This window comes from Rattus norvegicus, chromosome 12 (genome assembly GCF_021556685.1).
Source record: "Rattus norvegicus strain SHRSP/BbbUtx chromosome 12, alternate assembly SHRSP_T2T, whole genome shotgun sequence".
Classification (NCBI taxonomy): domain Eukaryota; kingdom Metazoa; phylum Chordata; class Mammalia; order Rodentia; family Muridae; genus Rattus; species Rattus norvegicus.
In genome coordinates this window covers 20868016-20879895 of record NC_141545.1, presented here as the reverse complement: position 1 = coordinate 20879895, position 11880 = coordinate 20868016, and the positions used below count along the sequence as shown (strand labels likewise).

The following is an 11880-nucleotide window of genomic DNA, read 5'->3' as shown; positions in this document are numbered from 1 at the left end:
CAAGATTTGAGTTTCTCTTATGTAGGCTTGACTGTCCTGAACTTGCTTTGTAGACCAGGCCTTGAACTCAGGAGATCCTCTGGGATTAAAGGAATGTGCCACAGCCAGGCGCTGGCATGCAGGCCTTTATTCCAGTACTCAGGAGGCAAGTGGGTTTCTCAGTGTGAGGCCAGCCTGCTCTACAGTGAGTTCCAGGACAACAAGGGCTACACAGAGAAACCATGTTTGAGAAGATAAGGTGTCACTACTACCCAGCAACTTTTTTTTTCTAATGTGTGTGTCTTATACTTGTATGTCTGTGTACTACACTACATGTACAGTGGTCTATAGGCCAGAATTCCCTGGAACTAGAGTTAACAGACACTTGTTACCTGTTCTGTGGGTGCTGGGAATTGAACCTGGGTCCTATGGAAGAGCAGTCAGTACCTTTTTACCTGCTGAGCCCTCTCTCCAGCCCCTTTTTGTGATTTCTGCCAAAAGGCAGGACAGTGTTTAGAATGCCAAACAGTTTTTTGTTTGTTTGTTTTTTAATATTTTGGGTCTAGGCTGATCTCGCAGACTTCCTGAATGCAGGGCTTAAAGGTGCACATCACCACTACCCAGCTAAACATGACTCTTTCTAAAAAGTAGTTTTTACTTAATTTTGTGTGTGTTTTATTTGCATGCTATGCATGCTTGTAGAGGTCAGGGAAACCTGTAGGAAGGTTTTTCTGCTTGGTGTGCACCTAGAAGTTGAACTTAGATAACTAGACTTGTAAGCAAAGTGTCTTCCCCCGCTGAACCAGCTCCTGAGCCTGGCTCTTTGTTTTGTTTTTTTTTTTTACATATTTTGTATGTGTGCTATATGCATATGGAGGCCAGAGGTCAACTTGTAGGAGTTGGTTCTCCTTCCACTGTGGATCCCAGGGCTGGAACTCAACATCTGGCTTCAGGGCAGGTACCTTTACCTGCTGAGCCATCCTACCATTCCCCAAGCCTGGTTCTTAATAGCTCCTGCCACCCCAGGTTACCTGCACGACATTGCTTGTGCAGTCTTCGCTGGGCTGGCACATTCACAGGGCAGGACTGTCCCCCGAGGGATCCTGTGGAGGAAGTAAAGCAGTAAGTCCACCAGATCATCCCAAAGCCCACACTGGGTGTGCAAATGGACACCAAAGGCCGGACGTGTCACCAGGAACTTGGTTATCTATGAAAGACCCTGGCAAGATCGCTGCCAGCTGAAATGGTCATGTTTGGCATCAGCTGCTGTTTAGTCTGCTCAGGTAGAGCGACAAACACACTGGCCTGCTGTTCTCAGGTGGCCCCTCTGGGTGAATCAGTGCTCTTGGGCTCCGCACTACAGGTTCTGTAGGGTGGGCTCGGCTCTAGCTCCTGTGGCATAAGGGAGCTTAGAGATAGGCTGAACAGAGTTCTTGTTAGATCCCTATTGTGGCCTCTCTGAGGTCTGCCTGGCTGCTTTCGGAGTACTCAAACCACAAGGGCTGCCCAGGCCAGAGACAGGAAGGGGTGACTCCAGGTTAATAGATGAGCTGAATGCTGGCCCAGCCCCACCTCTGGGGACCCAGCTGATGTCATCAGAGTGAGCCTGGGGAGCAGGGCAGGGCTGAGCTGGCAGGCTCTCCTTGCCTCCGATTCAGCTTGGTTAGCTGGGGGCCCCTAGTTCTGACTTGCAGGATGCCCTCCCAACAGACCACAGACCCCTCTCCTGCTCGGGGCAGCCCAACCCTGAGGGAGATGGAACCCAAGGACCAGCAGCTCATGGTGAGTCCCTTTTCTCATGGCCCTGCTAACCTCTCCAGCCTCTCCCAACCTCTCCACCCCTGAGGAGAAACCCCAAACCCATGCTCAGATCAGTCTTCCTAGCCTTTAAGGAACAGTGTTCCACTTCTGGTTCACCTTTTCCTTTCCTGGAACCCAGAGATACTATCCTACTTTCTCACTGTGGGACTCTAGACACCTGTACCCCCATTTCTGAACCTCTGTCTTCAGCCCAGGGTCTGAACTACAACCCCAGCCATGGGGCAGGCCTCATTCAGGCTCCTTGGACCCTCAACTCATAGAACCCAGCCGGCCACCTGTGACTGGTTAAGAGAAAACTGGCCTTGTGTCTTCTATGGTATCATCAAAGGATACTGTTACACAGAGGCTGGCAGAACTGAGGGACATGCAAAACACAGGCTCCCTTCCTGAATGCTCATAAAGGTGTTTCCTTTCTGATCACAGCTAACATGGGCATCTATGTGACCTTGGGCAAGTTGTTCCTCTGTGTTCCATGGGAGTGATGTCACCACTGAGTCCTCAGAGCCTCTCTAGGAGGCAGGAACAGCTCCGTGCAAGTCGAGTCTAGGGGGTGAATGAATGGGAGATGCTCACTGAGCACAGGCAAATGGGAAGTGGGAGTCTAGCTGAGGGTCTTGGTGCTGCCCGTGCCCTGTCCACAGGTGGCGCTTCGGATCCGCCCACTCAACAGTACAGAACTGGAGGAAGGAGCCACTGTCATCGCACACAAAGTTGGGGACCAGGTGAGGCTAGAGGCATTCTCTTAACAGAGGCACCTGGTGGCCAGGCGCTCTCTGTGTGTGTGTGTGTGTGTGTGTGTGTGTGTGTGTGTGTGTGTGTGTGTGTGTGTTCCTTGGGTTTGACAGCAGGTAATTTTTCCCACTCCTGAGCCTTCCCACCAGTCCTGTTTGGTGTTTGAATGACTTCTTGGGGACCTGGGACTCATTGGTGATGTTAGGCAGGATAGACAGTGAATCCCAGGGATTTTCTTGCTTCTGCCCGCCTAAGCAGTGGGACTACAACCATGTGCCACCATGCCTAGCTCTTTGGGTGGGTTCAAACCCCTGTCCTCAATCTTGCATGGCAAGCACTTTACTAACTCGGCTTCTGCTTCTCTCCCCTCTCTCCTTTCGCCCCTCTCCCCTCTCCCTCCCTCCCCCCCTGTATATATGTGTATATCATATATATATATATATATATATATATATATATATATATATCTTCTTTCAGTTTTTCTTTTGCGTCTCACTGTATACAGCCCAGGTTCACATAATACTTTACTATGTATCCCAGGCTAGCTAGTCTTGCACTTACAGCAATCCTCCTGCCTCAGCCTCCCAACTTTTTAACAGACAATGCATGAGAGCGAATTCTTTGGGAGTGAGGACACGGGGCAGTGGTAGGAGACTTGGCAGCAGAATTAGCATGCCAGGCCTGATTTCAGAAACTAGAGGACTGCTGGCTACAGGCTGGGGCTCAGGCTGCCGATGCCAAGGACTTTCAAAGGAAGACTCAGTGCTCACCTGTCCACACCTCAGAAGCCTTTGTTTGGCTGTCACTTAGACTCTCAAGCCAGGCTTTGTAAGACATACAGAATGTCCATCCCTGTCGGTCACTAGGGAGGTTAGTGCGGTGCTCTGTGAGAGGAGGCTCAGGCTAGGTGTTTATACTTGAGCTGACAACCCAAGCGGTGAATAGATAAAGATCCCTGCCAAAGGCTGCCCACTGGGGCTCAGAGTGCCCAGGAGAGGGGCCCATTGGCAGAGCTACCATTGGGGTGAGTCAGCACTGAGGTCACCGACTGCTAAACAGTGCACACCCGGTCCTAGGCACAACAATAAAGACACAAGTCAGCTGAGAATGAGGGCTGAGTAGCGAAGGCAGGGCCAGTGCTTCCTATGTGTGGATGCCTGACTGAGCAGTAGAGAAGGCAGTGTGAGGAGCTGGAGGGACAGCTTAGGAATTAAGAGCGCCAGCTGTTCTTCCAGAGAAGCACCCATGTGGTGTCTCACAGCCGTCTGTAAACTTCAGTACCAGGCAGGCGATTGGACACCCTCATAGTTTCTGTAGGCACTAGGCATGCATGTGGCATGCACACATACATGCAGGCAAAAGACTCATACACATAAAAACCTTCAAACATCAAGGCAAAGGGCTCTAGGGACAGCTCCATTAAGTATTTGCTGTGCATGCAATGAAGACCTGAATTGTAAGCCCAGCTCACAGGAAAAGCTGGGGGTAATGGCAACAATCTTAGCACTGGGGCAGTGGAGACAGGAGGGCCCTTGAGGTCCCATGGTTAGCTAAGCTAGCCAATTCTCATGAGCCCAGGAATCAGTGAGAGAACATGTTTTTAAAAAGAAAAAAGAGAGTGGAGGGTCTGGGTGTGCCTGCGCACATCTTAAATCTCAGCACTTAGGAGGCAGAGACAGGCAGATCTCTGTCTGAGACTTTGAGGCCAACCTGGATCTAGAGAATGGAGTTCCAGGATAGCCAGTGCTATATAGGGTAGCCCTGTCTCAAGAAAGCAAAGAACAATAACAACAAAAGATGGAGAACGTTGAGAAGATGCCAGCCTCTGGCCTTGAGTGCATACACAAGCATGCATACACACAAAATTAAGGTGAAATTAACACCACAGAAATTCTTTTTGTCTTCCTCCTCCTCCACCTCTTCCCCTCCTCCTCCCCTCCTCTCCTCCTCCCCTCCTTTCCTCCTCCTCCTCCTTCCAGTGACTTCCCATGTAACTGAGGCTAGCCTTGAACTCCCGCCTCAGCTCCTGAGTGCTTCAGTGACAGAGGCACACCACTACCTGGTTCAAATTTCATGTTTTCCTGTTCGTGGGTTTATTACTACTTTACTTATCACTTTATATCGCACTCGTGGCCCCCTCCCAGTCACTCCCTCCCACAATCCTTTTCCCCAGCTCCCCTTCTCCTCTGAGCAGGTGGGGACCTCCTCGGGTCTCCCCCACCCCGGCACATCAAGCTAGAAGAACATATCCCTTGTACCGGCAACACCCCTCCCCTTGGGACAGCATTCATTCTCATAGCTATCCCATGAATAGCTCCAGTTGTTCAGGACCCACATGAAGACCGAGCTGCACATCTGCTACATATGAGCAGAGAGGCCTAGGTCCAGCCCGTGTATGTTCTTTGGTTGGAGGTTCAGTCTCTGAGAGCCCCATGGATCTAGGCTAGTTGGCTCTGTTGGTCCCTGTGGAGCTCCTATCCCCTTAGGGGCTGCAATCCTTCCTCTTACTCTCCCATAACAGTCCCCAAGCTCCATCCACTGTTTGACTGTGGGTGTCTGTCTGCATCAGTCTGTCTGAGTCAGCAGCTGGATGGGGCCTCTCAGAGGACAGCCATGCTAGACTCCTGTCTGCAAGCATAACAGAGTATCATTAATAATGCTTGCCCATGGGATAGCTGTGAGAATGAATAGAAATCTGCAACTAATGGGCGGGGGAGGGGGAGCATCTCCAGGAAAATAGAGACCAGGTGTAAGGGAGGCACCAAAGAATCAATGGGGGTGTCCTCACCTGTGACACGCAACATCCGGGATATGGAACCTGAAGAGGCCACCTCCTGTAACCAGGCAGGAACCCCAATGGAACAACAGGGACACCAACCCACCCACAAAACTTTTGACCTAAAATTCATCCTGTCTATAAGAAATGCAGGGACATGGGCCAATGAGTAACGGGCCCAACTTGAGACTCACCTTTTCTTTTTTTTCTTTTCTTTTTTCTTTTTTTTTTTTTCCGGAGCCAGGGACCGAACCCAGGGCCTCACGCTTGCTAGGCAAGCGCTCTACCACTGAGCTAAATCCCCAACCCACCTTTTCTTTTTTTTAAGATTAAAATATAATTACATTACTTTCCCCTTCCCATTCCTTCTCTCGACCTTGTCGTGTCCCTAACCCCTCCTCTTCAAGCAAACAATTGATCTTTTACAGCTACGCAGTCAGCATTATCTATCCAGGGTTTTCTCCCTGTGAGAGACACCCCACACCTGTCACCTGCTACCCCACTTTTGACTCTGGTTTTCTGGACATTTCCTATGTGACCTTCTGTGTGTGGCTCAATGGTTTTGAGATTCATCTGTGCTGTGATAAGTTCAATTCTCTTCCTTCTCCTTCCTCTTCCTTCCCCTCCTCCTCCTTTTCCTCCTCTTGTGCTTCAGTCTATGTAGACCAGGCGGGCCTCAAACCCATAGCAATCCACTTGTTCCCAAGTGCTGGGATTAAAGGTGTGCACCACCAAACCCAGTTACTGTTCTTTGGGAACCCAGGGTTCCCCCAGCCTCACATAGGTGCCTCAGTGCCCTCTCGCCCGAGCTCTGACTCCTGGAGTCAGTTCAGGACACAACTCCCCTCTCCACCCAAACATTCCATCATGTGCCTCTTTAAAACAAAAGGCATTCTCATCGGGTGGGGCGACTCACGCCTGTAATTCTGTCACTAGCTGGTTAAGGCAGGAAGATCATGAATTCAACGGCAGCCAGCCTGGGCTGCATAGCTACACCCTTTCTCAAACAAAAAAATAAGGGCTACGGAGACTGTCAGAGGGTCTTGGTTAGAACACCCAGCACCCATGTAAAAAGCGGGGCACAGCCATATTGACACATCTGTAATCCACATGTTGTAGGGAACAGGTTTGCTGTGGCTTGCTGGTGACTCTGACATTAGTGAGAGACCCTGTCTCAAGGGAATAAGGCAGCCTACACATTAAAAGAAAAAAAAAAAAAGGCAGGTGATGGTGGCCTAGACCTTTAATCCCACCTAGGAAGCAAAGGCAGGCAGATCTGTAAGTTCCAGGCCAGCCTGGTCTACAGAGTTCCAAGACAGCTAGGGCTGCACAGAGACACCCTGTCTTGAGAAACAAAAGCCAAAACCGTTCTTGCCACATCCGTGGATACTCCACGAATCGACCTGACTAGGATATTGAGGGGATGAAGAAAAGACAAACACAGAAAAACTCTTGGATCCAGAAGCTTGCAGGTCCCAGAGCTCAGGCTCAGTGTGTTTATTTTATGCAGTTGAACAGGGAGGTGGGGTCATTGCATTCCAATAAACAGGGAAGCAGGAGGAACAGTGTAGGGAGAAGTCTTCAGGCTGTAGGTATCTAGCGAAGACGCCTATGACAGGCAGTCTGCACACATGGACCAGGGGACGGCTTTATAATGACTCTGAGCTTCACTCTGGGAAGGCTTTGCCACTCCCAAAGACTTGCTGGGGTCCTTGATCCAGCAGTGCCCAAGTCAACAAGACAATTTACTCAGGACTTCACTTTGACCCCTGCACATTCTGGCATCTGGAAGAGCAGCCAGTGTTCTCAATCACTGAGAGCCATCTCTCCAGCCCTGCTTTTAGCTTCTTGAGAAACCTCCACACTGGTTTCCAGAATGTCCCAACCAGTATGTGTCCCTACCAACTGTGAATAGACATTAATGTTTGTTCATGGTAGCCATTTTGACAGAGGTGAGATGGAATCTTAAAAGAGATTTAATTGGCATTTCTACCATGGCTAAGGATGTTGAACACTTTTTAAACAAACATGTAGGAGTTTTTTGCCTGCACGTATGTCAGTGCATCACATTCGTGCCAGCTGCCCGTAGAGCCCAGAAGATGGCATTGAATCCCCTAGAACTGAAGTCACAAGTGCTTTTGAACCACCCAACACAGATGTTGAGGACCAGATACAGGTCTTTTGCAAGAGTAACTAGTGTTCTTAATGGCTGAGCCATCTGTCTTTTCTCTGTCTTGTTTTTAAAAAAAAGTCAAGTGAATAAATACCAGTGATGGCATACACCTTTAATCCCAGCACTCAGGAGGCAGAAGCAGACAGATCTCTGAGTTCGAGGCCAGCCTGGTCTACAGAGTGAGTTTCATAATAGGGTTATACAGAGAAACACTGTCTCAAAAATGAATGAATGAGGGCTGGAGAGATGGCTCAGTGGTTAAGAGCCCTGACTGCTCTTCCAGAGGTCCTGAGTTCAAATCCCAGCAACCACCTGGTGGCTCACAACCATCTGTAATGAGATCCGATGCCCTCTTCTGGTGTGTCTGACAGCTACAGCGTACTGATATTAAATAAATAAATAAATCTTTTTTTTTTTAAAAGAAGAAGAGCTGTATACTCTCTTTGGTTCCGGATGCCTTCAAAACCAGCTTCGCACCACAGCCTTCCAGAAATACTTGGATTTTTAGAAGTCCTGTTCCTAGCAGGCCTCCACAGGCACCAAGATGGCAGAGAGACATTATTATTATTATTATTATTATTATTATTATTATTATTATTATTGGTGGTGGTGGTGGTTTGTGCGCTTATGCGTGTGCATACGTGTGTGTGATGGATACAGGCTTGCATGTCACAGACAGCTCTTTGGACTCAGTTCTCTCCTTCCACCTGCTGGGATAAAACACCATGACCAAGGCAACTGGAAAAGTTTACTTGACCTTATAATTCCAAAGAGATTAGAGTTTGTCAGGTCAGCGTTACTATTGCTGTGATAAAACATGATCAAAAGCAAGTTGGGGAGGAAAGGGCTTATTTTGCTTACACTCCCACAGCACTATTTATCATTAAAGGAAGTCAGGAAAGGAATTCAAGTCGGCCAGGAACCTGGAGGCAGAAGCTGAAGGCAGGAGCTGATGCAGAGGCCATGGAGGGTGCTGCTTACTGTTTTGCTCAGTCTGCTTTCTTTCTTTTCTTTTTTTTTGGAGCTGAGGACCGAACCCAGGGCTAGGCAAGTGCTCTACCACTGAGCTAAATCCCCAACCCCCTCAGCCTGCTTTCTTATAGCACCCAGGGCCACTAACCCAGGGGGTGGCACTACCCACAGTGGACTGGGCCCTCCTCACTCAATCACTAATTACAGAAATGCCCTACTGGCTTTCCTATAGTCTGATTGTGTGGAGACATTTCTTTTCTTCAATTGAGATTCCCTCCTCTTAGATGACTTTAGCTTGAGTCAAGTTGACATAAAACTAGTCCGTGTGACACAGCGGAGTCATGGCAACTGGAGCTGGAAGCTGAGAACTCGGATCTTGAACTGCAAGCAGGAAGCAGAGAGAACACGTTGGCGAGGGTGCATGGCTTTGAAGATTTATTTTATTTATTATATATAAGTACATTGTGGTGGCGCACGCCGGTAGGATTTGCTGAAGGAGGCAGAGGCAGGAGGATCACGAGTTCGAGGCCAGCCTGGGGTGCATGGCTTTGAAACCTCCAGGTCAGCCCCAAGCGACATACTTCCTCCAGGAAGGCCACACCTCCAGCAAGGCCATGCCTCCAACAAGGCCACGCCCCCCAGCAAGGCCACTCCTCCTAATTCTTCCCAAACAGCAGCACCAACCGGGTGGCCAAGTATTCAAATAGCTGCATATGCAGGACGTTTTACCCAAACTGCAACCCATGGGCCCTGGGCATGGCACTCAGGCTGGCAAACTTGCATGGTCAGCTCCTTTACCTGCTGAGCCATTTCAGTGCCCCAGCTACATACATACATATATACATGCATGCATGCATACATGCATGCATACATGCATACATACATTTATTTAACTTCATACCTATTCATTCTAAGATTCTTCTCGGTGGTTAAGGTCTCTTTTGTATAGAATCTGAAAATAAGGGGTTGGGGATTTAGCTTAGTGGTAGAGCGCTTGCCTAGTAAGCACAAGGCCCTGGGTTCGGTTCTCAGCTCCGAAAAAAAAGAAGAAAAAAAGAATCTGAAAATAAGGATAATGTTCGCTAATGTTCATTATACCGACAAAAATATTTTTCTGGGGCCAACAAGATAGCTCTGCAAGGAAAGGTGCTTGTGGGCAAGCCTGATGATCTGAGTTCAAATCCTGAACTCCCACAGAAGAGTAGGAGGGCCCCAACTCCCAAAAGTCCCTCCTACTATGGCATACACGTCCCTACCCTTGCACATCAGTGACTCACAACTCTAACATCCATCTCATGCCCTGCTGTTCAGAGGATCCCGGCTGAAGACCCATGTAAGTTCTCCTTCAGCCCTGTCCTGGCCACTGTGGCACAATGCATCCCCAGGAGGAAAGAAAGCACAGAGAATCGGCTTATGTCACCAGCAAGTGCTGGCCAGAAGCCAGGAGAAGCCCTGCCAGAGCCCAGCCTCTCAGAACTGCAGTTTCCAAAGCTAAGAACACAGGAGGGGCAAGTAGTGGTCATGTGACAGGACCCCTAGAACCACCCAGATCTGTCTCCACTTCCTTGGTTTCTCTCCTGTGCTCAGCCCCATGTCTCCATCAGCCAGGTTACAATTGGCCTCTACCCATTTCCCTGCCCCCTGTTGTCCCTGGGGCAGACTCCTTGAATCCCTTTGCCTCCGAGGATCTTAACAGACTTGCCTGATAATAATGTTTATAGGGACTGAGGGGCCCTGGGGACTGCCAGGCTCTCAGAGAGTGGAGCATGTAGTGGAGGCTTTGGGACAGACTCTTTACCTCCCCTGTCCTGTGAGAAAGTAACCCGTCCAGCACCTTATAGTTTCCACAGCCTCCTGCTTTCTCCGACAGCATTAGTTCATAGGACCATCTGTCAGTATGAAGCAGAGTGTGTGAGCGGTATTGTGGTGTGCTGGGTAGGGCTGTTGAAGCACGGCAGATGGCTTTTCCTTGCCTTGGGGTTATCTGAGGCCATTTATGTGAGTATGGAGCCTACTGGCTGGGGGAGGGGGTGTATGGTCATGCCTTGGGTGAGGGACATCAGGTGACACTGTCCCCCAGTGAGTGAGTGAGAGACAGGGTAAGGTGTTCACTAAGGAGGCATAAGGACCTGAGGTTGGATCCCCAGAGCCCACACAAAAGCCAGATGCAGCCATGTGAGCCTGTAACTCTAGACTAGAGAACAGTAACAGGAAGGTGCCAGCAGGGCTAGCGGAAGCCATGAGCTCCAGCCTCAGTGAGAGGCTGTCTCAGGAACTGGAGTTATGATTGAGAACGACATCTCAGGGCGGCAGTGGTGGTGAACATCTTAAACCCAGCACTCAGGAGGCAGAGGCAGGCAGATCTCTGAGTTTGAGGCCAGCGTGGTCTACAGAGAGTGAGTTCCAGGTCAGTTAAAGCTATAGAGTAAGACCCTGTCTTAAAAAAAAGGGGGGGGGGTTGGGGATTTAGCTCAGTGGTAGAGCGCTTGCCTAGCAAGCTCAAGGCCCTGGGTTCGGTCCTCAGCTCAAAAAAAAAAAAAAAAAAAAAAAAAAAAAAGACATTCTGACCTTAGCTTCTGCATATGAACACAGAGAGGTGGAGAGAGGGAGAGAGAGAGAAAGAACATACAAACTTACAGCCATTTCTGGCCCTGACCTTTGTTTCTGGATAAGGCCACAGTTCTGGGGTGCTTGCTAGGGTCTGATTGGCCCTCCCCTAACCCCTTTGTCTTACTGTGTCCAGGTGGTTGTGCTCATGGACCCAGGCGAAGACCCAGAGGACACGCTGCGAGCACACCGGTCCCGGGAACGTACCTTTATATTTGACACCGTATTCGACCAGCAAGCCTCTCAGGTGCTTACCACCCCCTCTGCCTCGAATTCCAGGAGCACCCTGGGCCCAGGTGCTGGGATGTCTCATGTCTGTCCTCCTCAGACTCTCCCTGAGAAGCAAAGAAGGTTGTGGGGAGAAAACCCATCCCAGGGATCAAGTGAATGTGGCCTTCCCATGGGCACAGGGCTCGTCGGGTCCTGCTGCCTGCTCTGGGGGCTTCTCTTGAGTTGTTCACCTGTTCCCTCACTGCACATGCTTTAGGGACACACGGGCTATAGGACAGGGGAAAACTGAGCACACATGTGCTCCTCATTGTAACACAGGTGGCCAGCAAGGGCCTCTCCAAGGAGGGCCATCTAGGCTGAGGCTGTCATGAGAACAGGCAGGGGTCTAGCAAGAGGAGCCCGTAGCATGTACATCTCACAGACAGGGAGTGTCAAGGAGCTCACACAGCAAGGCCCAGGGCTGTGTCTGGACCAGGCATTGGTCTCTTCTTTCTCATACATCACATATATCACTGCCACCCTCTGTAAGATCAGAAGGTGGTACCACATGCAACTTAACCACACAGAGGGGAGCTGGGGCTCATTGGGA

General features: G+C 49.8%; 1 protein-coding gene across 1 annotated transcript in view; it reads left to right on the top strand.

Annotated features, from left to right (window-relative positions):
- The first annotated feature begins 1547 nt into the window (after positions 1-1547).
- Kif19b (kinesin family member 19B) overlaps positions 1548-11880 on the top strand; it is a 49500-nt gene continuing 39167 nt past the window's right edge. Inside the window, exons 1-3 of the mRNA XM_087579662.1 lie at positions 1548-1761; positions 2442-2522; positions 11197-11307. Of these exons, the coding sequence (XP_087435788.1) occupies positions 1675-1761; positions 2442-2522; positions 11197-11307 (279 nt within the window). The 5' untranslated portion in view covers positions 1548-1674. The remainder of the gene's footprint in view (positions 1762-2441; positions 2523-11196; positions 11308-11880) is intronic.